The sequence below is a fragment of the Vanacampus margaritifer genome, chromosome 8, assembly GCF_051991255.1.
Source record: "Vanacampus margaritifer isolate UIUO_Vmar chromosome 8, RoL_Vmar_1.0, whole genome shotgun sequence".
NCBI classification, from domain to species: domain Eukaryota; kingdom Metazoa; phylum Chordata; class Actinopteri; order Syngnathiformes; family Syngnathidae; genus Vanacampus; species Vanacampus margaritifer.
The window spans coordinates 24661284-24688001 of NC_135439.1; the positions used below are offsets into that span (position 1 = coordinate 24661284).

At 39.2% G+C, this 26718-nt stretch overlaps 1 protein-coding gene across 8 annotated transcripts in view; it reads right to left on the reverse strand.

Annotated features, from left to right (window-relative positions):
• Positions 1–435: 435 nt before the first annotated feature.
• Positions 436–26718, reverse strand: part of LOC144056197 (casein kinase II subunit alpha) — a 32533-nt gene continuing 6250 nt past the window's right edge. For 4 of the 8 annotated variants that reach the window (XM_077572743.1, XM_077572745.1, XM_077572744.1 and 1 more), the window contains 8 exons: positions 20319–20378; positions 20141–20224; positions 19557–19667; positions 17114–17215; positions 11478–11578; positions 11147–11295; positions 7341–7433; positions 436–2164 (listed from right to left, as the gene is read on the reverse strand). In XM_077572743.1, coding sequence (XP_077428869.1) covers positions 2046–2164; positions 7341–7433; positions 11147–11295; positions 11478–11578; positions 17114–17215; positions 19557–19667; positions 20141–20224; positions 20319–20378 — 819 coding nt within the window. In that variant the 3' untranslated portion in view covers positions 436–2045. Of the gene's footprint in view, positions 2165–7340; positions 7434–11146; positions 11296–11477; positions 11579–17113; positions 17216–19556; positions 19668–20140; positions 20225–20318; positions 26624–26718 lie in introns of all 8 variants that reach the window. The other 4 variants (XM_077572747.1, XM_077572748.1, XM_077572750.1 and 1 more) reach the window with 4 other exon arrangements.

Here is a 26718-nt window from a genome sequence, read left to right on the forward strand (position 1 = left end):
TATAAAGAAAAACAGTGATAGTTTGTGTTTGTGCTGTTTCCTTTCACGCAAACAGGTGAAAAACACATTTCCTTTGTTCTGTGCTGAGAAATTGAGTGTTAGTCATGTGGGTGTGAATACTTTTTCATCCCACTGTACTAAGTAGTTGAAAACGAGATCTAGGTGAACCAAGTCCACTTACCATCAAATAAAACACATTTTTAATTGCTGAGAAATTGAGTGTTAGTCATGTGGGTGTGAATACTTTTTCATCCCACTGTACTAAGTAGTTGAAAACGAGATCTAGGTGAACCAAGTCCACTTACCATCAAATAAAACACATTTTTAATTATAAAGAGGTTGCTTTATTCTACCTGGAAGAAAAAAAAACTTCTAGCATGTGTGCTTATGCACACTTGACACAAATAATCTTTAAGAGATGACAAAAACACCAGGTACCTGATAAATAACTGTTTATTTACACAATATTTGCAAATACTAGTCTTCTACATAAGGACATACAAATATATACAGTGACATAGGAATTCAATGTACACATTTTGATTTATTTGCATTTCCATGTTTACAAAAGATGTACAGCAGGGTCAGAAAGTCACACTTTCCAACTGTGGCACAAGAACACAGGAGACTATTCAGCATTTTTCAACTTTGACCATGTTTGTGAACGTCCAACTGTTCGCCATCACAGAGTCACACAACACTGCCAAGTTTTACTTCAACAGCATTTCACTCACCTGCCAAGAACGATTATTCAAATAAAAAGCTATGAATACTCACATTGTCAACTGTAACCATTAAGGTTTTCATTCATTGGGGACAACAAAATAAACACACTACCCTCCCCCCACCATGCATAAAAACTCTTCATATTGGTAAAACACATTTTTTTTCATAATATATTTGCACCATCATATTATTATTCTACTGTCCAGTGCCTTATATTACTTTGGATAGTCTGTGCAATACCCAGGGCTTGAAAGCATTCCGTTTTTGCCTCAACCAGCAACTCCACTTCATTCAAACATATACAGAACAAAAACTCCTTTTGTAGGCAGTAGGTGCATTAGGGCTACGTATAATTATATATATTTTTTTAGAGGGTGGGGGCAATATTCCAAGAAAAAAACATGCACATTTGCAACTTTATAACATGGCAAATTTGCAAGAAAAAAACTCGGGAATTTGCGAGTTTAGAAAGCGACAAATTTGTGAGTTTTTTCTCTGAATAATATTTCCCCCCTCAATAAATAAAGAAATATATATATATATGTAGTGCTAATACGTAGTTTTGGACATGATTCTTTTTTCTTTTCTTTTTTTTAACGGTGTTCTTTCTCCATAGTTATTGAGCAAATTATTTGCATGTAGAAAAAAAAACACCGTTATCTATTGGAATAAAACCAGGTTTGTTCCACTATTCTTTCCGGTGAATGGGGTCAAACTTTGGTTAAATCTTGAAGTATTTCAAAGAACAAGAAAGCAGCATTTCTCATAAAACCAGTGACTCTTTATTGGGCCGTATTCAACAGTCCAGAAGAGTATGTGAGTGTATGTGTATTGTCGCTAACCAATGAGCATGGTTTGGTCTCCATGTTTTGGCTGGCATGTTTTGGCTGGCATGGTCGGTTGGTGCTGAAAGGCTAATAAAGCATTCGTGTCATGCATCTGGAGCACATAACAGCACCAGACACGTGTTGAGTTATTGGAAGCGAGACACGTTTATTCAAGATGTGCTCCTTTTGGTCCTGATGGCAAATCTTGTTTGCTTTCTGCCAACATACTTCTTAAAGTACCACATCATCCCAACAAAAACAACAACCACAGTTTCCCCCTTGAATGCATTGCTGCATTTGGAGAAACGAATATCACAAGACATTCATTTTGGATGTCACATGAGCATGTTAAACTAAGACGAGGAAGAGAAAAGGAAGAAGAGACTTTCAAAATCAAAAATGGTAAGGTTTTGATGAGGCTTGGCCACGCAGAGTTTCGATGTAGAGAGCTGGTAGAGTTGCACCTGTCTCCATCTGGATTTGATGAGGGTGTCACTGGGGGCCTCCGGCAGCAGCGGGCACCGGGGCACTTAGAGCGTTGGTGGTGGCAGACAGGACAGGCGAGCCAGTGAGTGGACCCAGGGTAGTAGAGGCTGGCAAGGCAGAGATACCTGCAGGAGAACAAGGAAAAAAGATGCACTGTAACAAATGAAGATAACAACCTGTAGTTTGCAGTGTTTTGTGCCTACAACACTGAAAAAACGGTGATTGTTAAGGCACACGGATAAGTGTCAATGAATTAGTACACAGTCAACTAACACCATTTGGGATGAGAAAGACCGAGCCATGCGGTGAATAACAAAAATCTACGCGTAATTAACACCTCCAAAAAGTGTTTAGATTTGTCTACTAGGTTCCAAAAGATGGCAGCAAAGCACATCCTTTGTCAAAGTGAAGCTCCTACAATGATAGTCCGACACCAAGAGGCCATAAGATGGCGGCAAAGCTCAAAACAATGAATAGGTAAATTTGCCAACGCAGGGGTTTTGCTGTATAGTTGAAAATGTTTATTTCAATACAATTCAAAACGTGAAAATCACATGATGCAGAATAGATTTATTAAACACATATTCAGAATGTACATGTTAAAAATAATGGTTAATCAATGCTTTATGTCAGTGGTTCTCAAATGACGGTACTCGTATCCCTTAGGGTACTTGACATTTTAAAATATATTTAAAAAGCAGCATCACTGGTGTAAGGAGAGTTATGTTGCAAAATGGAAAAGTATAGAATTGGGGAAGGCAAACACTGAGGTACGGAATTTAATAGCACACAAGGGTCTACACTAAAAAAAAAAGTAATCAACTGGGTGGGATAATCAAAGCTACAATGGAAATATGGAACATGGTTGTGGAAAGATTTGAGTTGGAAAGGGCTTTGAGTTGGTTTGCATTTGATGAAAGGTTAATTCCTGAGGTGAATTATAAAGGGTTCCATCACAAGCAATGGGCGAATAAAGGAATAACAGCACTGTGGACGATAGTGGAACGAGGTAAGCTGCAGAGTTTTGTTGAGTTAAAGGATAGATTTGGATTGCAGGGACATGACTATTTTCGGTACCTGCAGCTAAAGGACTATTTTGAAAAAGAGGTCAAATCCGCCACAGTGAGCATAAGGTCATTGAGATATTTAAGAAGGTTTATGAGGGGAAAAATTGCAAAGCAATTTCAGATATGTATAAAAGCTTGATGTCATGTCAGAGGCATTCATCCCTTTACATCAAGGAAAAATGGGAAAAGGCGCTAAAACAGCCAATAACTGAGGAAGAGTGGTGGAGTATTTGTAAAACGCAGTGCACATCCACTAACTCCAGGATCTGGAGGGAGTTCAATTGGAAGAACATTATCACAGTTATATGGCATCTATATACTATAAGTAGATTCATAAACAGTAAAAATATGCATAGAAAATGTTAAATGTCTTCAGTTGCCAGAAAAAAAGATAATTACTATGTGTACTTAATAAAACATTCATTTTTCTTTAGGTAAATGTTTTTGCAATACATGCAGTAGTTTTGAAATATGTTAAACATATGTGAACACAATGTTAAAAATCAAAGAGACATTTTATTTAGTGATTACATATTTTTTTTTGTTATTTATTCTTTTCTTACAAACATATTTCATCATCTACTCAAATGCACATTATCCACCCTAGTGGACATGTCACTATCTCCTTGAAAAATATATGTTTAAAAAAAATGAAGGTGACTTTTTTTCATGCCTAAAGAGTAATCACAGTTGTGTGGGAAAAAATCCTGATGTAGGTCATCGCATTATACCGTATATGCAAGTTTAATTTTTCAAGACTCGTTTTCATATGTGTGATAGTATACTGCAAGCCGTGAGATGTTGCTTCTTCAAAGTATGGCTTTTTCTTTGTAGCACACCCATAGAGCCCTATAGAGAGAAAAGGCGCTAAAACAGCCAATAACTGAGGAAGAGTGGTGGAGTATTTGTAAAACGCAGTGCACATCCACTAACTCCAGGATCTGGAGGGAGTTCAATTGGAAGAACATGGTCAGATTCTTTGTTACCCCCAAAATTAAAAGAGGAATGGTAGCGGTCCAGCAATCATGCTGGAGAGCATGTGGACACATGGATGTGGATCATGTCCATGTTTTTTGGTTTTGCCAATGATTACACGGGTATTGGGACAGGATATGGTGTGTGGGTTATGAAATACTAAAAACATGCAAGGTACTTTACTTGGGGAGTTTAACACGGCATGTAATGCAGAAGGAGGATGAATACCTTGTCAAGGTGCTCTTGACAGCAAGTAAGAAAGTGATAACAAGGTTACGGTATAAAATAGAATCACAGACCGTGGAGCAGTGGGTGTGCACTGTGGAAGAACTATTTGTAATGGAGAGATTAACGCACCGATTAAGGCTACAAGAGAGACAGTTTGAGGATAAATGGGAAAAATGGATGGACTATACGAGGAAAACAAACAAAGAGGACACCACCACTGGCAATAAGGACTGGATGTATAGACATTGTTTATTTGCATTTGTATAATCTGTCCTATCACTGTAATGTTTTTTTGTTTTTTAACAAAAAAGGTTAAAAAACGCAATAAAATGCAAGTTACCAAAAAAAGCAGCATCAATGCAAAAAAAAAGGAAGAAAGAGCTTGATCACAGCATTTGCCAGCACGACTGACAAAAGAGCATCGGTGAAGCACAAGCCGAAGTGTCTCACTAACTGCAGTGCAAACATATTCCTTTCAGTGCAACAATGCAATATTGTGTTGACAGTTGGTAATGTTGTCACTTGTCAGTATTCTTTTTAATTATTAAATAGATATTTTAAAGCAATATTTTTTCAACAGATCTTTAGTATGATCCAAATGGAGTACACTTTGTGCTGGTCATTAATTTATGTGCACAACACATGCATTTTTACTTACAATTAATACTTAGAATATATATAGTTAATACTATATAATATATGAGCTGTAACATGACTACATTTTTATTTAGATGAATCATATCTTAGAATTTTGATTCATCACGATTAATCACTTAATTAAAAAGGCTTTTTATTAACCTTTTTTTGCCTGCCAAATTTAAAGCTGCAATATGGAACTTTTTTCCCCAAAATATCTTTACAGTAGCATTTTTATTTGACTATGACTGAAATGTCTAAAATAGTAGATTAACCCGTTAGTTGTTCACAATTGGTACTCCTGCAAGCCTCTGAACAATAGTTTTCAGACTGGATTCGGGTTCGAATTTCCCCACGAATCTGCGGAAGTGACGTTGAGTGCGCGTTGTGTATGTGACGAAGGGTATGTGCTTCATGTGTATGTGTTTCATTTTTCATCAGCAGGTGGGAGTAGCGATTCACAATTGAATATTCTACATTCAGTAGCTTTAAAGAGAGGTATGAGCAGTGGTGTAGTCCAGGGTATAATCCACTTTTTTTTTTTAGTTAGCATTGAGTATACCCTCTTCTTTTTCAGTCAGTATGAGGTAGATGCCACGGATGTCCGACTTCGGGTTTCACACAGCGCCGTTTCCGGCCACTGCTGGCTGCTTTCCAACACTCGCACCCCCACCCCTGCGCCTCCCAACCGCGCGCTCCTGCCCACCGCCCGTCTCAGCTCTCCGAAATGCTTCGGACAACTGAGACAAACACACTACACGCTCACACGCGTGGAGGGGAACACGCAACCGAGGGGCACAAAGGCGGAAGCACAAGCACTGGGACACGGCCCACATGTCGCAAACAGCAACCGGAAACAGCGCTAGTGTGTGAAACCCGGAAGTCGAAAGTCCTGCCTCCTCCGTGGCATATACCCAATTGCGTATACCCACTTCTAAATCCTCCTGATGCACTCTGTTCAGCCATGACCTACCCTCCTTTGCCTCTAATTGGCTGGTACCCAATGCCTACACTGATTAGAGGACTGAAAATCCAATCAGAGGCAGAGTAGGGTGGGTCATGTCGAGGAAAGCAATCCTTCAAATGCTCCCCCGAGCCGCAATGATAACCTAGAAATTTAGCTCAGGTGAACTGATGTGCCCTGATTTACTTGATCGCAACGTGGGTTCGATTCCTGGGGTGGACGCTGCCGGTTACACACTAACTACATGTTCTAGTTAAGTTTTATAGTAGCTATAGGCTGGTACTTGATTTATAAATACCGGTATATTAAAACACAACAATGAGGACAAATAGTTTAAGATTCAGCACAAAACAATATTGAAGTGATGTCTAACCAGACTGTTTTTCACTATTTTTGTTCATTGTTAACTAAATATTGTAATTTGTTTTATGGACATATACCTTGTATGTCTCATGATGAATACATTTTACATTATTTTAGGCTGCTTGTGATACCAAACTTTTCTTAACAAGTCATAATTTTTTTTTATTGTGAGCAAGCACAAATGATGGCTTTTTAATTCTTACATGTCACCGTTTCTAAAAGAGCACATTTTTCTGGCATACTTAAAAAAAAAATTGAAAATTCTGAGTATACCCACTTCTCCAGGGACCACTACACCACTGGATATGAGTAAATAAGAATATTGTCACTTTACAATGACAGGGCTGTATCTCACATGACCTTTTTCCTAGTAACATGAAAAGGTCCTTTGAAGCAAATTTATGCAGAAATACACCATAAACGTTGTGAAATGTCCAGAATGTCTGTCCGTATGTTTGTTTTGTTTACTGAATGACTAATTTCTCTTCCATGTACAGCACTCTGTATACAGCAATGCTTGTTTTAAAGTGCTTTATAAATAAAGTTGAGTTGAGTCAATATTACACTCAATATTATTCAACTCCAATTTCAAAATACTTAACGGCTCAACACAACTAATCTTACAAGTGGCAATCTATTGAAAATGTGCACATTTATATATAATTTACAATAGCAATAGGAGTTGTATGTCCATGTGTAAAAATGGCTTCCTGAGTTTGTCATGGCAATACAATGCAGTAAAATATTGCCTTGATATATCAAATAAACACTGCAACTTAATGGCCTAATTTAGCCACCTAGTTATGACCTGCAAGCAAGCGCCAATCACTCAGATTGCTGTTGATGAGCCCAAAACATTAGGCATAATAATGTTAAGTTACAGTATGGATGCTTGATTTATTAAAACACTGCAAGAGTGATCAGTTCTTGTCTCACAAATGGAAACGTGCAGTAAACATGGCACGGCGTTTCACTACAATACATGGACCAAAATATAATAATACAAGACTGTACTGTAGTAGTATGTGAAAACTGTGATGTGGAGATCTGAGGTGTGATGGTTCTCACCAGTGATAATGCTGGCTGTGCTGACAGCCGTGTTCCCACTGGGTAGGTTGGCAACTCCAGCTCCACCACGAGACTGGTCCTTCACAATGGGGACTAAAAGAACAACAACCAAAAATTATTGGAATAAATTCATACTAGAACAACATACCATATTTTGGTCCTCATCCAGATAATTATAAAAACCAAGAGGCATGTTTATTTTTTTTTTTTGCATGGACAAGTCATGTCACAACCTTGTATTGTGGTGTAGAATTGGAAGTCATCAACAACCAGATTATTCACCTAATAAGCAAGTAGCAGTAGCAAGTCAGAAACATTTACAGTTTCAAGTAATTCTGTAGGTTGGATTCATTTTAAACATTTTAGTTTTTGTAAATTATGTTTTTCTGTCCATGTAAATGTAGCTCACATATATCAATCTAAAAAAGGTTTGATAATTCATTTCCCAGCTCAGCTCAAGTAAAGGAAAACTACTTAAAGTAATAATGAAAAACGTTTTTCCGAAAAGATTGAAGACACTGAACATTTTAAGAAAACTTCAGAGAAATCATTGTACTGTTTAAAAGGTCACTGTAAACTGATATTTGAAGCTGCTGGAGTTTCTGGAGTCCCAAGCCCCTCCCAATTCAGGATCCTCCAAAAGTCTGCAGTCAAGCAAAAAGCTCTATTTTGGCCACCCCTGGCAAAATTGCATTTGTTTTATTAAAAAAATATCCCTAGCTTCTTCATCCCAACATTTTCCCTATTCAAGATCGCTGCATGAAGTTTTGGTGTGGCTTAATAAGGACAAAGGCCGTTATTGACTCAAACCCTCCCTATTATTTTATATGGGCTTGTGACTGGCACAAACTAGTTGTGCTTGCTTGCCCGCCACCAGAAGCTAGAGGTATGTTTAGAGTAGGGCTGCACGATTATGAAAAAAAATAAAAATCACGATTATTTTGGTAGTACTGTAATTTCCGGACTATAAGGTGCTACTTTTTTCACTTGCATTCAACCCCGTGGCTAATACAACGATGCGACTTATCCACCAGGTCACAAGGGGGCGCACTATAGGAGGATCCTTTGTTGACATTTTGCAAATCTGCAGTTGGTTGGGTGGCAGAAAATGAACGTGTGCTGTATAAATGCGGCATACAACATTAAAGTTAGCGGGCGAAAATCACCCCTATTTAAGCACTTAAACAACCGAAGGAGGTTTACAGAGAAGTATAATATATGTATTGGCGACAAAATTGAAATTCTTCAAAACTCATGATATGAGATGTGGGATGATGATAAACACTGGTCCGACTAACCTGTTTCCTGGCCACACAGACCTCTGCTTTGGGGACATTTACTCTTTTTAATAGAAAGCCCTGGACCTTTTTCTCAAGAAAAATTAAAGGCTTTCAAAAAACCTGGAGGCCTACGATTATTTTGTTTCGAGGAAAGTTGGACCAGTCTTGTCAACCAAGCACAAATCCGTGACTGTGCTATAAGTGTCCCAGCCCGTGGGTGATCGTAAAGACAACGGGGAAATCATCACTGCTCAATACGACTGCAAAGCTGGGTAATCATTTTTCATTGATAAATGTCCTTTGTAGTGCCAAAGGAAAGACGATGCAGGAGGTGTATCGCATTACAGTAAGTTTGTGAAAGACGTCACTCCAAAACGTCCAGGGACACCCTCTTGATCGCTCACAGCCATTTCTTTCTTTTTTTGCGGCCCCTTTTGGTTGGGATGCGATAAAACTTTTTTAACAGACCCCCCAACAGGTACAATTGATGGCACAACAAGAACGAACCATCTTAATCCTCCTCCAAATGTGCTACATGTAAAACACACTGTTTCTTGCTACCCAGCTCCCGTGATGCAACACGCAAAACATAAACAAAGATGAAACAAAGGATCCTCCTATAAAGGAAGCGCAAGAGTGCCAAGCAGAACAAAACAAACCAGTGAGCCCAAACACAGTAGGAGACAAAACGAGAGCGAGACAGTTTGCGCCCTCATTATGGAAAAGAGACTGAGAAGTGCAAAAGATGCTGCATTTAAGTTGAAGACAATTGACCTGCATTCAAGTTAAATTGACCTGTTTGGTTCTGACACTAACAAAGAGGAGTTTTTTTTTTTGTTGAGAGCGACAACAAAGGACAGAGTGGCTGACGAGGCAATTCTGGGTCTGTTCGTCGATGACGAAGACGACGATGACACGAGAATTCCCAGTAATGACTGACTTTTCTGCTATAGTAGGCTGGTTATTTTTGTTACAGTAATGTATTTTTGTACAGCCATGTTATTAATGCACCTTTACTGCCGTGTTACTGCCAAGCACTCAAAAACGGATTTCATTGACTCATTTGACGTTATTGCCTCGTCAAAGCGCTGTAAATTTTGTTTTGTTGTTATACTGTACTACTACTGTGACTGCAGAACGTGCGCTACATTATTTGTGCACCTCACGAATGCTGTTCAGATGTTAATAAATGGGACGCTTTGCGTTCCTAAACAGTCACCTCTGTCCCGACAATCCCCTCTGTGGTAGCGGAAACCTTTATAATACCGGTGCGGTAGAATTAAAACACCTGTGGCTTAGAGTCGGTGGGACTTATAAAGGGAGTATTTCCCCAAATTATTGAACCAATGACTCTAGCCCTTCCAGTTATATCTCAATTAGAGAAGAAAAACATGGTGATTCTGTCCGGAATAATAATGATTTGCAAGCCAAACAGTCTTCGCAACTTAAATTTAACGCAAGAGTTACAGTAAGACTCACATTCAAGGATCTAAAGATTTCATTAAAAAATATCAAAACACAAATCAAAGTTCAGTTAATTGTCATTATCTTTACTACATGGCGTGCTGGGAGTAGTTAGATAGGAACTAATGGTAGATATCTGGTGTGACACATTAAGAGGTCGGACTCACCTATGTTAGTTAGTTAAAGTCTCAGTCAAAAGATAAGTGCATTCCAACTTATTCTTATACGCTGGCTCAATGGATATAGTACACATTGAGACAAAAGTTCCAGGTGAATTCAACGAACAAATTGAACTAATAAATTACCTATCACTCTTATTTAATGGGGTGCAATGCAGTTTGTCCTAATGGCGTTGCCGTAGCGTGACATCATAAACCAGCGGAGATCTTCGGCCAGAGGAGGAATGCTTTTGTATTTGCGTGCTAAGAGAGAGAGCCAATCAGTGATCTCCATTTTACACAGTGCAATTGATGGCACATCAATTGAAACCATGTCTACCATAGCACAATGACACTTACTTCGTCACAATTATAAATAAACCTGCCTATTACTTAGATATGGTCCTGCTTGTATTTTTAATATGTTTGAAATTTTATTTCATGAAACCATGACGGAAAAATTGGTCTCACAAACAATGATTTTGGAAGCATGTTTGGAAGCATGCAGTGTGCTGTTTCTACAATTAGATGTCAGTCATGCCTAGCGCATGGACTTCGATGCGAGCCTGACGTTAATGTTAGGTTTGGAAAAAAAGTGCTCATTCGCTGAGCGAATGACGGATTGACATTACAATGCAGTTCGACTTGAAATATTGACGGATTAACGATGACGGAAGGGTGTCTTGACTGTTGACGATTGCCAAATGAGACGATCAAAAATTCATTGACTCGCCCAGCTCTGCTTACTTGTACTTGGGTGTTTTTTTTTTAAGTTCCCTTTTTTTGTAGCAGTGCACTAAATACATTGTTGTACCACGAAAGTTTCAGAGACACAACTTGTGCAAAGGACTTCAAGCAATTCCCATTATTAATTGAACTCTCGTGACTGCATGCGAGTGCTTACAGAAGTAGGAGTGATCCATGGCCTCACGAGCAGTCAGCCGGGCCTGGTGATCATAGCGCAGCAGCTTATCAAGAAAATCTAAAGCGTCCGGGCTGACCAGATGCTGATTTTCACTGTGGACAAAACGTTCCCACCGCTTACGAGAATGCCTAGAGGACAAGCAAAAATTGTGCAAGATGCCACCTATTAAACCTTCTTGAGATACAGAATATATATTAAAATATTGTAGCGGCGGAGGCTATGGGAAACTCAAAAGGTTTTTACTCTTTTCAAAGTGAAATTTGCAGATATGAGACACTATTAAAATCAAAAGACTTGAGTAGCACTTTACCTTCCAAGTATATCATTGAAGCGAGGTTCTAGCTCAATGTTGTACTTGTCGACATAGTCGTATAGATCTTCTGTTCCCAAAACCTTGGCTATTCTCACCAGCTAAATGAACACAAACAGTCCTCTCAGATATATGTTAAATATTACCAACAATAAAATATAAATAGGAATGCTCTATTATTATAAATAGGTTTGGGTCATACAATTACTTCCTGTTTGGACACTTAAGCAGACAGAGAGAGAGTGACAGAGAGAGAGAGTGAGTCTACTACTGGGTTAACAAGGCGCACACATAATGTTACATTTTTGTTTATTAAATGTTTGAGTCAAGGAGATGATTCTAAATATGTGTATGACAATTGACTTTACATGTGGCTGATACAGACACACATGACATAAAACAACAGCAATACAATAAATTATCAAATGTTTTCAACTACCCACTGCAATGTGCTCAAATACGACTAGTTATTTCGGTTTGATACATTAAATGAGATTTTCCTATGTTTAATTCAGATGTCGCACCTTGAGTCTACTGGCAAACGCGACTAACGTAGCAGCCTACTGTACTTTTCTTTTGCGTCTCTCCACACAGCTAGCTATCATTGTTAAATGCAAGCACTTTTTTGAAAATGTAAAAAAAAAAAAGCGTAATCATGTCTTGAAATATAATATAAACAAACGTATATATCGCGCAAATTTTTCAGGGTAACTATATTGGCACTAAATCTGCAATGTACTAGTAATAGCTAAGCGCACGAACCGAAGCTTTGTGGCTGGGGTCCCCTTCATGGCGTTATTGGCAGACTAGCACTCTCTCTTTCCGCTACTACTGTACATCTTTCTTCGAGCACATATAGCATAAGCTAGCACTTGTCTGTGTCAAATTGTGGCACAAATGATAGAAAGGCTTTCCATCTTTTACATTGAGCCATGCCCAGCGCCATGTTTTTTACACTTTTTTCTTTAAAGATGTGTTCTCACCGTGTTTATGATTTCCCTTCCATCTTTGAAGATGTGTGCGTCGCAAATTTGCATATGCCATCGCGCTACTTCAAGACAAGACCCGCCCTACTCTGCCTGATTGGCCAGTGGCTGTTAATTTGACTTATGCTATTGGTGGACTTTTACTGCCAGGGAATTAAGTCTTTTGATTCGCTTAAGTGTGTATAGACGCATTTAGCGTGCCTCGTCAGGCCGAAGTCGACCGCGCCCCTCGTTTGATGGAGGTTCTTGCCAGATGCATGCCAGATACACCACACCAGCATCTACTAAAAATCCAAAAATAATTTGATTCTCCCACCGGTCGCTGAATCAATGGAGTTTGGCGTTTGTGGATCTCACTCTGCTTCATCTATCTTTCCGTTTGTCTGTCCTATGGTCTCCTGATGTCTCCTGGATCCGGTTGGAATTCTGATGCATCTGGGGTTGGTAAATTGTCCTGAATTTGTAACTGTTGGTGGAGGTTGGTGTCTGTGGATGTCACTTTGCTTCCTCTGGTCTCCTGACAACTTCACGATTCTGCCGGGACTCTGATATATCCGGTGAAGGGTCTTGGATTTATAATAGGTTTCAGGTGAATTAAAGAGCACAAACACACATACACATGCATGCAAAAAAGAAAAGAAAAAAGGGAGCAATGATGATGACATGTTGACTCAGAAAGGCTGCCAAATTAATAATATTGAGCTCTCTCTAAAAAAAACAAGACATACACATAGGGCTTGCGCAGGAAATCCGTCTCTGTGCCAGAGTATTTAAACCCTGCAATTAGGGCCCGAGCAGCGGTGGCGGCGTCGCAAAAAAAAAAACAATTCTTGTTAACTGGAAAAATAAACAAACTCGACCAATGGTCTAACCTCCTCATAAATCACATTTTAATGGAAAAAATATCTGCCTCAAATAAAAACCAAATATCAAAATTTATAGAGACATGGTCTACGTATATAGAATATTTTAACCTAATTCTGGTTACTTAATTCTGCCTGTTAGCGAGAGCCACCACATCGCGATAACTTACATTGATGTTTCTGTATTTGGCAATCTGTAACTAATGGTTGTGTTTTTATAGTCAGGAACCCAGTTGCTGCCACAGGATCGAGCAGATTCAGCTCCAATGGGCACTAAGGGTTAATATTCGGATTCACTGCATGCCAGGGGGTTAATTCTATAGGTGCTGTCCCCCCCTGGCTGGGCGTGGGCGGGTCTGCCCCTCTGTTGGCTGCTGGGTGGCGGCTGCGTCTTGGCCGTTCCCTGGGTCTCTTGGGGGTGCTGCGTAGCGGGGCTCTCCCTGGTGTCCGGGGCGGCGCCGCTCCGGCGCGGTCCGTCGCTCTGAGCCCGGTGACGCGGTTCGGGGCCTGTGGGCCGCCGGGGTGCCCCGTGGTTCCCTCTCCCCTCCCCCTTCGTCCCCCTTCCTCCCCCTTGCTGCCTCTCCCTCCTCGCCTCTCCCCGCCCGTCCTCCGCCTCCCTGTCCCTTCTCCCTCGTCACCCTTCCTCCTCCTCCTCTCCCCCTCTCTCTGTGGCCCTGCCGCTGCCCCTTGCCCTTCTTGTCGTCTCCTTCCCACGTCCCTTCCCCCTCCCCTGTCCGCCTTCCTCCCCCTCCCCTGGGCTGGGTGCTCCATCCGTAGCCCGGGTCTCGGCGCTCCAGGGGCCAGGAGGGTGGCTGGGTTGGTGTTGTGTCCGCCCCGCTCCGGTGGACCTCCTGGCACCTCGGGCGGGCCCCAGCATCCGGGGGGCGAGTACTATCGCGTGGGGGGAGCGGGGGCTGTGGACCGGTGGGGTGCCTGGTGGGTCTGCAGTGCCCCACCCTGCTGCGTTGGGTTGGGGGTGCGGGCCATGTTGGGGTGGGGGGCGCTCCCGCTCCTGGTTTTCTCTCCGGCCGGTGGCCCCTGCGGGGCCCGGGGGTCGTCCTTTGGCGCTTCCGCGGCCTGGGGGGGCCCTGAGGTGTTGCGCTTGCTCTGTCCTGGCAGGGGTCGACGGCTCCCCTCTTTGGTGGAGATTTTCATGCATGCCAGATCCACCACACCAGCATCTATCGAAACAATCTGCTTCTTCCTCGGGTCATTGAATCAGTGGAGGCTGGAGTCTGTGGATCTCACTCTGCTTCGTCTGTCCTTCCTTCCTTTCCTCAGTCTCTCCTTTGGTCTCTTGAGGTCTCCCTGATTTGTTGGAATTTAGATGTCTCTGGGGTTGGTGAAGGACTCTGGTTGGTGGCCTGGTGGGTGGTGTCTGGTCGGTGCTGGATTTCACTTTCCTTTATTTTCTTTGGTCCTTCCTCGGGTCTCCTGACGGCCTCACGACGGCCTCACGACTCTGGCTGGAAGTGTTCGGTTTATGTGAACGGTATGGGATTTTTTAATAGGTTTTAGGTGATCTAATGAATACACACACACTCGCACGCACACACACATGCTCACCCACATACAAAAAAAAAAAAAAAAGAGCAATGACGATGACATGTCAAATCGGTAAAATTACCGAATGAACAATACTGAGCTCTCCAGAAGAAAAAAATAATAAAATAAAAAATAAAAAAGGAAATCCGCCATTTTGATTTACTTTGGGATTTATAGCCATTTTTTGTGGTCTTTTATAGGGGTCATATTTGATCAAACTCCTACTGCAAACTCCTACTGCAAAATGCATCCGATCGTCTTTAAACTTTGCGTGTTTCCTCTTAAGATGTTTAAGATGAAATGTTATGGAAAGCTTTTTAGTTTGTTGCTTGGTGTTGCCGTAGCGATGCATTGTTTGCAAAGACGAATGCAGCTCTTTTTTAGAGTCTTAATGTGCAAAAAAACAAATTAAACTTTGCACACACACATCAGACCTGTCATGAACATGAATATTTTAGAGATGTCTTGTGCTATTTGCAATAAATGGCTCAATTGTGCCCTCTACACATTTTTATGAAGCATTTCTGATAATATGATTCAGCTAGATCTGTGAAAATACAAAAACATACCTACCAGCCTAAGACCTACAAAAAAGTATTTTGTAGCCATATGCTAAACCTAACAGGAAGTTCGCCATTTCTATTTTATTTTGGGAACTGCGCATAATTGTTTTACCTTTTAACTTTGCACACACAGGGCTTGGCAAAAACATTAAAATTTTAGACGGTCCTTGTCCTATTTACCAGTACCCCAACGTGCCAATATCCTGACATGCCAGTACCCCAACGTGCCAATACCCTGATGTGCCAGTACCCCAATGTGGCCCAGGTTGCGAGGGCCCTTTATAGCTGCTCGCAGCTCTAGTTTAATTATGTGTTTCATGTGAATGTGAACTCGACTAATAAGAGCAGCAGTGCTTTTTTTTTTTTTTACGTAAAGGACTACTGTCAAACGGTCCATTAATACTGACGGAATGTCCTAAAATAGTAGTGATAAAGTGACAATGGAAGCACAGGTAAAATAACACAGCAAATCGACAGACCAGCGATTACAGGTTGGCTCAGCTTGAAAAAAAAAAATGTCAGACTGACAATGACAGAAGGGGGCGCTAGACATCGAGGAATGACGGAACATCAAAAATATGTAAAATGCCCACCTCTTCTTTCATTGGATGGCAAAAGGTACAACAAAGCTGTGTACTCACCAAAGATGGGAGTAAGTCACATATGTGCAAGTCATATCAAAAACAAGTCTCAAGTGGGAAAATAAATCAAGCAAGTTACCAAAAAAGCGGGTCTAGTCATTACTTTGTTCGAGCAAGTCAAAAGTCAAGTTATAAAATCTTACTCAGCTACTTAGCATAACGGATACTCTATATTGGAGTGATGATCAAATGTTTTTCCACCGATTAAGACTAAAAAAGGACATGTATCTCTCGAAAAATTTTATCAACACATAAAGAACATATCGTCGCTGTCCTGTGAAAAAAAAAACGTATCTCCAAAGTTAGTTTTTTTAAACAAACAAAAAAACATTATTGTTCAGAAAATAGCCAATAAAGTAACCCAAAGCGTGTCAAATATATCTAGTTTCCAAAAAGAAACAGTTTGCACACTGTTCCTTGACCTATTTAAACTATTTTAACTCTTTCTATACATAATAAATATGTTATAAAAGTCATAGTCACCACACAAATGAGGTATTTATGCGTCATAAGCGTTTTTCTCATGCAAGAGTGTACAGGAGGGTCTGACGCAGCTTCTGACTGAAAGATTAGGTTTGACTCTCTAAGATCAGAAAATAAGGGGGTAAACGGCTCTCTATAAAGACTCGGTTCCCATCGTTCATATTGAAAAGCCGTTCAAAAGACTAGATTTATTTATGAATGCCACATCACTAATATTTATAATCATCTCCTTGACTCAAACATTTAATAAACAATAAAGCAACGTACCATGTGTGCTTTGCAACCCAGTAATAGACTCCGTCTAGCTTTCTGTCTCTCTCTCACTCTCTAACGTATGTGCCCAAATAGGAAGTAATTTTGTGACCAAAACCAGAATTGTTTACAAAATATTATTGAATAAATATTGTATTTATTTTTTTAACACTAAAATCTGTTTGAGATCTGCAATTGGCAGGCAATTGATGGCGCAAGAGGGGTTTGAATGAATCTTTGAGAAGTGAACCATAAAGAAAAGCAATTGGGCTATAAAGAGCTCACTCTTGAAAATGCGTTTACCTGGTCATAGTTGTCATGGCCGTGGAAGAAAGGCTCTTTCCTGAAGATCATGCTCGCCAGCATACACCCCAAGCTCCACATATCCAGACTGTAGTCATACATCTGAAACACAGAGATGCCAATCCTGCAGTAGGTCCATGTACAATTATTTGAATAATACTGAACAAACTAGGTCTGAAAGATTATGGAAAATAATCTTTTTAGGGCCCGAGCAGCGACAGCTGATTTAGAAAACCATATCAATGTATAATAAAAATGCATGGTCACATTGTGGTGCTGCGTAAGAAATAGTAATAAGAAATGAGAGTAACAACGTCTCATGAAATGCGCAACAGTACAACTTTTATAGAGCTAAATAAATGTAAACTGTTTGCGAACATCTTTGCAATCTTCAGTTTTGGGAAACTTCATTTTCTACACAAATTATTAAAGTTCAGCTCACAAATTTTTAAATGAACTAGTTGTTCTTGTGGTTCGATTAGGGGATGTTGTTGATATTTGTCAACTGGGACTCTTGTGTGATTAAGGGCTATATAAATAAACTTGACTAGTTCAGTTCATAGGAAATAACTGAAATTTTCCGAACTAAGTTCATTGTTCCAAAAATGAACTAGTTTATAATTCAAGCCTTTTGCTTTTTCCCACCTTAATTTTCAGTCTGAAGCATTATAATATCCTTATCTCTTCATCATATTTATTTTATCTTATGTTCACAAGTCTTGGGACTTAGTGGCTAACCTGGGACCTCAGGGATTGTATTTTGTGCCATGCCATGTGGAAATGTATTAAATTAGTATTAGTATTAAGTATTAAATCCTTGAATTATGAAGAAAGGAAAATTCCTTCAAAATTAAACTTTAAATATAACTTAAAATGACAGGAAGAATTTAGTAAGAACGTAAAAAAAATACTGTATATTGTATACTAATATAGTATTTTTTATTTTTTTTTAACTAACCATTCCTGAGCGTGTTGTCCTCTTAGGGGCAGTGTGGTGCCGTGCATGCATGGAGTACACGTTTACAATGAGGTAGAAGAAAGTTGCATTTGAGCTCTGTTAATATAACTTGTTTTTCACATATCGGGGGAAAAAAATGTGCCTCTGAGTAGTGTTATCTTACTTATATATATGTGTTTCGACAGCGTTTGGTTGTGAATATTCATTATTTGAAGGAATATCACACCCGAAGTTGATGCTAATTTGCCGTTAGCATTCGAATGTGATACAACAATCACTTTAGCATTAGCGTTAGTGATGTTTTATAAAAAAGCATGTTTTGTCAATGCAGAAAATATCTTTGCACAGCCGCCAGAGGTCAGGTGCTGGTGGGCAGCACACTGCTAAGACTTCACTTAATGAGGGAAAACCCAGTTTTCTAAATATGTGAGTTAATTCATGATTTAACAAAGGGACAAGTATTTTTATCCCCACACACAGAGATAGCTTTGAATAGTTTTGTTTTCTTATTAAATAAAAACAAAATTTTAAAAATAAGCTATATTTAATGTTTACTTGGGTCATCCTTGTATATTTCCTTTTTTATTGACGATCCCAATGTCTATGTAGCTCTATGTAACAATATCATAGCATATATAGCATAAAAATATCTTTACAATAGCCTTATCTTTTGACCATTCATGACTGAAACATCTTCTAATTAGCAGATTAAAGGGATACTTGAATCATTGAGCCATTTTTAGCAGCAAAAAGTTAATATTTTGAATTTGGTAACTTCATTATTTTTCATGTACAATTGATAATTTTAAATACTAATTTTTCCACTTGCTGTCAACTGAAGATGACATAACCTGTGCTGAGGAAGTAGGTGACGACCAATAATTTACTGACCAAACCCAGAAAACAAGTGAGCCATGATTGGTTGTTACCTATTTCCTCAGCGCATGTCATCTTCAGTCGACAGCAAGTGCTTTTTTTGTTGTTGTTTTTTTATTATTAATTGTACAAGCAAAATAATGAAGTTATCAAATTAATTCTGGACAAAATATGAACTTTTTACTGCTGATAATGGCTCAATCAGTCAAGTATACCTTTAACACCTTAGTTGTTCACAATGGGTACTCCTACAAACGTCTGGCCAATAGTTTTTAGACTGGATTTGGTTCGAATTTCCCACCCTCTGTCTGTGGATGTGACGTCACACATGATGTCACATGCGCATTGTGTACATGAAGTAGGGAGTGTACATGAAGTAGGGAGTGTGCATTTTTGCTACTGCCACATTAAATTTTCTGCGTTCAGCAACTTTAAAGTGGGCAATCTATGCAAAAAAGAATTCCAGCAGCGGGGAGACTTTCTAAAAATTTTTTTTTTTTTTTTCTTAAATCATTCAAAAATTTACCTTACAATTCACAATAAATTTCATGTGAAATGGATAAAACAAGGATATGTTCTCCTTTTACACCCTATTAATCTCAGCTGTACCTGATAGTCCACCAAAAGCTCTGGTCCTTTAAAGTAGCGTGAGGCGACCCTGACGTTGTACTCCTGTCCTGGGTGGTAAAATTCTGCCAGGCCCCAGTCAATAAGACGTAACTACAGACAGACACATAACAGTTTGTAACACATACATAAACATGTGGACAAACAGAAACAGTATCAGTCGAGAGACTGCTCAAAAAGATCGGTTGGAGCCCTATACAGTCTTGCCTTGGAATACTAATTTGTTCTCTGCAGGGGATCGGTGAGCAGCAGCAGCGGCTGGACTCTGGAATAATTTGTTGATCCAACCCCCCTCCCCGAAATTCCAACCCTTAATGCTGAGTGCCAAGCAGGGAGGCAAATGGGTCCCATTTGTATAGTCTTTGGTAAGACCCGGCCAGGAATTAACCCCACAACCTCCCAGTCTCAGGACAGACACTCTACCACTAGGCCACTGAGCTGGTTCCAAGTGTAAACAAGATACAGTGGATTAAAAAAAACGTTTTAAAAAAAGGCTACATAACCCTGTCAAAATGCCAGCTTTTTGTGGTGCAACTCAGAAAAATGAGACCAAGACATTTTCTTACCTTGCGGTGTTCATGATCAATCATCACATTATGTGGCTTGACATCTCTATGCATGATTCCCATACTGTGACAATAGTCCAGCGCCTGTAGAAAAGAACCACCCCATCAACTTGCATAACATATGGAAAGAAAACAAAGCCTAGATTTGTGTGCAGCAGACAATTCAGGGTTGACTCACCTTAAGGATCTCATACATGTAGAACCGGATGTCATAATCTGTCAAAGTTTGGTACAATTGCTAGGGATCAGAGCAAAGTTATTAGGGTGGTCCATCTTAGAATAATGACTGTATGACTACAGCAATGCATCACTCATTGCAAAAAAAAAATAAAAAATGCAGCCAGAAGGCACCAGTGCTTGAGGATATAACAAGAAGATATGGCACTGGATAATAATGCTCCACTATCACATACATTAGTGATGCACCAAAATGAATATTCCTGGCCAAAAAACGAAAACTGAAAATTAGGAAACCAAGGCCAAAACCCGAAAGAGATTATGTGTTAGAAACATTTAAAAAAAAGTTGTTTTTTTAAAATAAGTGTGCGCTCCCTGGTTCTTTTTGTAGTGACGTGTGCTGTCACCATAGATAGGAATGTCCTTGTCATTGTGATTTCACCAAGTCGGCTAAGAAAGACAGTACGACTGCAGGTTTGTTAATTAAAGATAAGCAGCTAGCTGAAGCTAGCATAAAAGTTCAAGGTAATGCTTGCTTATTAAAAGCACACTAGAACTTTACAAATTACGAGCGATGTGCACGTTTCGCATGCTTTTTTTTTTTGCCCCAGGCCAGTGACTGGCTGTAGCAACAGGGGAATTCTGAGTTCCCAACCTACCTCCGCTCGGTACAACGGGACATCAGTGCATTTGTGGCTGACCAAGATGCACCGTGAGCGACCGCGGCAGTGCAAAGCACTGCTACTCTACCACCCACCCACTCCTTTTGTCCCAAGTCTGATCTTAGCAGGCAGAGCTGCCAAACAATACATTTCACTTCCAAAACAATTGGTCTGAATAATTTTGCAATTATGTTTAGGAATGTCAAGAACAATACCGTGGTTTGTATGACTTGTGTTTTCCTCCAAATAATTAGCTTTAGACCCTGTACGGAGCCAGTCAAACTGTGATTGGCAGCTCGTGAGTTGATGAAGGCAGCTAACAGCTGGTGGAATTAATGCAAATGCGTACTCTGACCAGTACAAAACACCTACCCCTCTGCTGCTTCTCTAGTTTAATTTGACCCCAAGCTCCAAACAATGTCCTGTGGGAAGGCAGCTGTGACAGAGATAGTGACAGAGGAGTTTCACATTGCTCAGCACTCCTAGAAAATATGCATTAAAGGTTTTTGCTTGCATTTTCACATCCTTCACACAATCAAGGTCACATTCTTGATCTCGACATCTCTAAAGGTGTTGACATTTTATCTGTTGAGGTGAAAGATCTGGCTATTTTAGATCATTTCTCTGTGTTATTTGAAGTACAAACCATCCCAGAAATTAAGACAACCACTGTCTCTCTTAAAAAAAAGTATATAAATGAGAACACAAGCAATATGTTTATGGAATTAATGGCTCCATCACCAACTGTCAATGCAGAGACTATTCACCAACTGTCAATGCAGAGACTATTGATGAACTTCTGGATGAATTCACCTCAAAAATCTCAAATGTTCTGGATGCTGTTGCTCCTATTAAAACTAAGACCATTTCATCCTGACCTAAAACACCTTGGAGGTGTGCTACCAACGTAATGACTTTGAAATCAAAGTGCAGAGGAGCAGAGCGAAAGTAGAGAAAAACTAAATTCCAAGTTCATTTTGATCTGTACAGACAATGTCTTTGCAATTTTAACAAAGAGCTAGTAGTAGCTAGACAACACTTTTCTGAAATCATTAGTAAGAACCTCAACAATACACGCACCCTATTTGCCGTGGTCGGCAAACTCACAAATCCCCCACATCAAACAGCGCCAGAACTCATTTCAACAGATAAATGCAATGAATTTGCCTGCTACTTTAGTGAAAAAAGTACAAGCCGTCAGGTCAAACATTGTCACAAACCAACACAATGAAAAAAATGATGCAGCACTTAAAATCACCTAGGAATAATTATAATTATTAATTATAAAAAGTAATTAATAATAATTATTAATTATAAAAATAATTAATAATAATTATTAATAACTACCATGACAGAATTTGACTCTATACTATAACAGACTTGGTTCAGCATTTGAAACCTTCCACGAGCTGTCTTGACTCTGGGTTTTTCAAAACTATTGTGAAATATGTAATAAAGAAACAAAAAGGAAATAATCAACCGCTCACTTCAATCAGGCGAGCTTCCTAAATCTCTGAAAGTAGCTGCCGTCCAGCCCATCTTAAAAGAGAATGCTGGATGTATCCCTTCTAGCAAATTATAGACCTATCGAGGGCTGGGCAATATGCCCCCCACCCCCCCAAAAAATCTAAATTTTTGCAGTCATTCAGGACGATTACGATTTTAATCGATTTTAATCTAATAAACCAAACAAACATTTAAAGGTTTCATTTTTCAAAAATAATTTCTCTGCAAAATGTTAAGACAACAATAATGTATACTGGTTATAAATTAGTTTTAACATAAATTTAACATTCATAGTTTGTGCTTAAATGCCAAAATTAAGTAGTTGGCAGCTATTGTAAACATGTCTTGTAAACCACCCATCCAGCATTCTCTGCCACTTGTGCAAAATTGCAAATCACAAACACATTTGAATGCAACAGAACATAAGAACATCTTTTAATAATCCGGAAGACAAAATTCGATTTCACGATTTAGCAAATTTTCAACGATTCGATTTTTAAAATGACGATGTATCGAATTAATTTGATTTATTGCCCAGCCACCTTCCCTTCTTAACCTAAATTGTTGGAAAAGTGGTTCTAAATCAACTCAGCAATTTCTTGAGCTCAAACTGACTTTTTCATAAATTCCAGTCAGGTTTCCGACCTCAACACAGTACAGAAACAGCGCTGATTAAAGTACTAAATGATATAAGATTGAGCACTCAGTAACGCAGGGAAGGTTTCGGTACTCGTCTTACTGGACCTCAGTGCAACATTTGACACGATTGATCATAATATACTGTTGGACAGGCTGGAAACTTGGGTAGGGTAAAATGGAACAGTCCTAAAATGGTTCAGGTCCTACTTGGAGGAAAGGAGTTACATTGTGATCATTGGAAATTTTGAATCTGATCGAATGGGCATGGCATGTGGGGTCCCTCAAGGGTCACTCCTTGGACCCCTGTTGTTCAGTCTGTATAAGTTACCTTTGGGTCAAATGCTTCAGAACGCCAATGTTGACTATCATAGTTATGCAGATGACACACAACTGCATTTATCAATGTCCCCAAATGACAGCAGTTCAATTAACGTATTGTGTTACTCACTAGAGCGAATTAACAACTGGATGAACCAAAATGTCCTTCAACTAAATAAAAACACAACAGAGGTCATAGTTTTTCGGCAGTAAAGTAAAGAGGATTGCTGTTAGAAAACACATTGAGTCACTGTCTTTAGAAACTAAAGACCGAGTTTGAAATCTTGGGATGCTAATTGACTCAGACTTGACTTTCAGTAATCATATCAAATCAATTACTAAGACAGCCTTTAATCATCTGAAAAACATATCCAGACTAAAGGACTCCATGCTCCAAGCAGTCCAAGAGAAGCTTATCCATGCTTTTATCTGTAGCAGACTTGATTACTGTAACGGTCTTCTGACTGGACTCTCTCAAAAGAACATCAGACAATTGCGGCTCATTCAGAACACTGCAGCTCAAGTTCTAACCAAAACAAAGAGATGAGAACATATCACTCCAGTCCTTAAGGTTTTACACTGGCTCCCAGTCAGCTGTAGAATAGATTTCAAAATTATGCTACTGGTCTATAAATCACTTAATGGTTTGGGTCCTGAATATATTCAAGAAATGCTAATTGAATCCAAACCCAGCAGGGCTCTGAGATCTACAGACTTGGGCCAACTAGTAGAACCCAGAGTTCAAAGTAAACATGGTGAAGCTGCATTTAGCTGTTATGCTGCACACAAATGGAATAAGATGCCAACAGAAGTGAAGTCAGCCCCGAGTGTAAATGCTTTTAAATCCAGGTTGAAAACTGCTTTTTTCACATACCTTTGATTAAGGTATTTTAAACAGTTTTAAATCATGTATTTTCTCTTTTATTATTTTTATTTTTTTTACTTCCTTACACTAAATGTTTTTAAAGTTTGCTGTCTAATGTTTTAACATTGTCAATGTATGTTCTTTTAGTAAATTTTGTAACCTACTTTTGTTTTCTTGCTCTGAAACTACTGTTTGTCGATGCTTATTTCTTTGTGTAACTTGATATTTTGTTAAGTCACGTTTATTTATATAGCCTTGAATCACAACAGTCTTAAACAGATTCACACACACACTCAGTTTGCAAATATTAACATCCCCTGATCTTAACCTCACAGCCTTGCACAACCTTTTTTTAAGTTTACCGTAATTTCCCCGACTATGAGGCACACCTAACGATAAGCGCTAGCTAAATTTGGGGAATACTCGAGATTATTATATGTATAAACTGCACCCGACTTTAAGCCACAGGTATATATATACCGGTATATAAGGGTTCCCGCTACCACAGAGGGGATTGTCGGGACAGAGGTGACTGTTTGGGAACGCAAAGCGTCTCATTTATTAACATCTGAACAACATTCGTGAGGTGCACAATTTTTTTTAAAAAAGTGCACGTCCTGCATTCACAGTAGTACAGTATAAGAGAACAAAACTTGTAGTACTTGTCGAGGCAATAACGTCAAATGGCTAAATGAAATCCGTTTTTAAAAGTGCTTGCCTGTAACACGGCAATAAAGGTGCTTTAATAACACGGCTGTACAAATATACATTACTGTAACCAAAATAACCAGCCTACTATAGCAGAAAAGTCAGTCATTAACGGCGATTCTCGTGCTATCATCCTCATCCTTAGTGTCGGAAATAAACAGGCCCAGAAAGGCCTCGTCAGCCACTCTCTCTCCTTGGTTGTCGTTCTCAAAACCAAAAGAACTCTTCTTCCTCTTTTGCCAGTGTCAGAATCAAACATGTCAATTGCCTTCAACTTAAATGCAGCATATTTTTCACTTCTCAGTTTCTTTTCCATAATGAGGGCTCAAACTGTTTCGCTCTCGTTCTGTCTCTCCTACTGTATTTGGGCTCACTTGGATTGACTTGCTCTGCCTGGCGCCCTTGCACTTCCTTTATACTGCGCCTCCTCGAGACCTGGTGGAGAAGCCACACTGTTGCGGCTTATAGTCCGGAAATTACGGTAATTTTTATTTTCTTTTAACAGTATACATTTCCTTTTGCGTACAAGTACATTTCCATCTTACAACTGTGCACATTTTTTATATTCTTATACAAAGGTCAAATAAACATAAATGGGAAATATTGACAATTACAGACACTTGAAAAAAAAAAAGGGGAAGACAGAGGGTAAAGAGAAAAAGAACATACATACATACATAAATAGAATAGAATAAAAAGTGTATAAATCCACTCTCAACAGCCAGTGCAATCTTAAAGCTCCTGTTGTGCACTTCTTTACGCTCCATTATGTATTATGTCAGCAGTCATAGGTCACCAATTCATTGTATTAGTAAGGGCATGGCAGGTTTCCAACGTTCGTTAAATGTTTTTGGAGGCTTAACGAATATGTAATTTGCACCCACCTGATAAATGTCCCCTATTTACATTAGAATACATTATGTGGAGGAATATGGATTAATATTCTTACAGGGCTTTGTGGAATAATATTCTGTTTAAAAAAAAAATAACTAAGCGTGTCAAAAATATCTTCCCAGAACATGTCAAATTTGGCGCATGACCAGAATACATGAATGTGGCCATATTTGTGCCATACTCCCTCAAGCATGAGCTTTGTTTTTGACAAATGATTTAAGATTGTCACGGTTAGCTGATATATATTGCTCCGCTTAATATTATTTGACCCATTCATAAAGCCAGCATCAAGGTTTTCAAGGGTGAAGGTAGTACAAATGACAATGTTTGCTAAAGGTGAAACTGTTTGAATGCGAACTGTATTTTATTCCAGACCTTTAAAGTAGTTTTTTGCCCAATTTGCCATTTCCTTTTGTGGCATCCCCCTTTAAAGGAGCATAGTTTGAGCCTTGTTTTTCCTCCCCTCACCCTTCTTAGTGGTTTCTTTCCTTAGTTTAGATCTCGGGGCACCTCAGTGGCCAATTGACATGCTTTCCTGTTCTGTCTCCCTTTCTGTCTCCCTCTGTTTATCATTGCTTTTCATGTTTCATGGGTTGTGCCTTTTAATTTCGTTGCTCTGTACATGTGCGATGATAAAAAGAATTTCATTCAATTTATAACTAATTTTGTCTGGTTCAAGTTATTTCTGTGACCATAGGTTTTCCTTTCCAACAACTTTGTCAATACATACATACCAAAGAACAAAAAAAGAAAAAGTGCAAAAAGAAGAAGAAGGATGTTTTAGAATGTTAAAATAATTTGAAGAAATT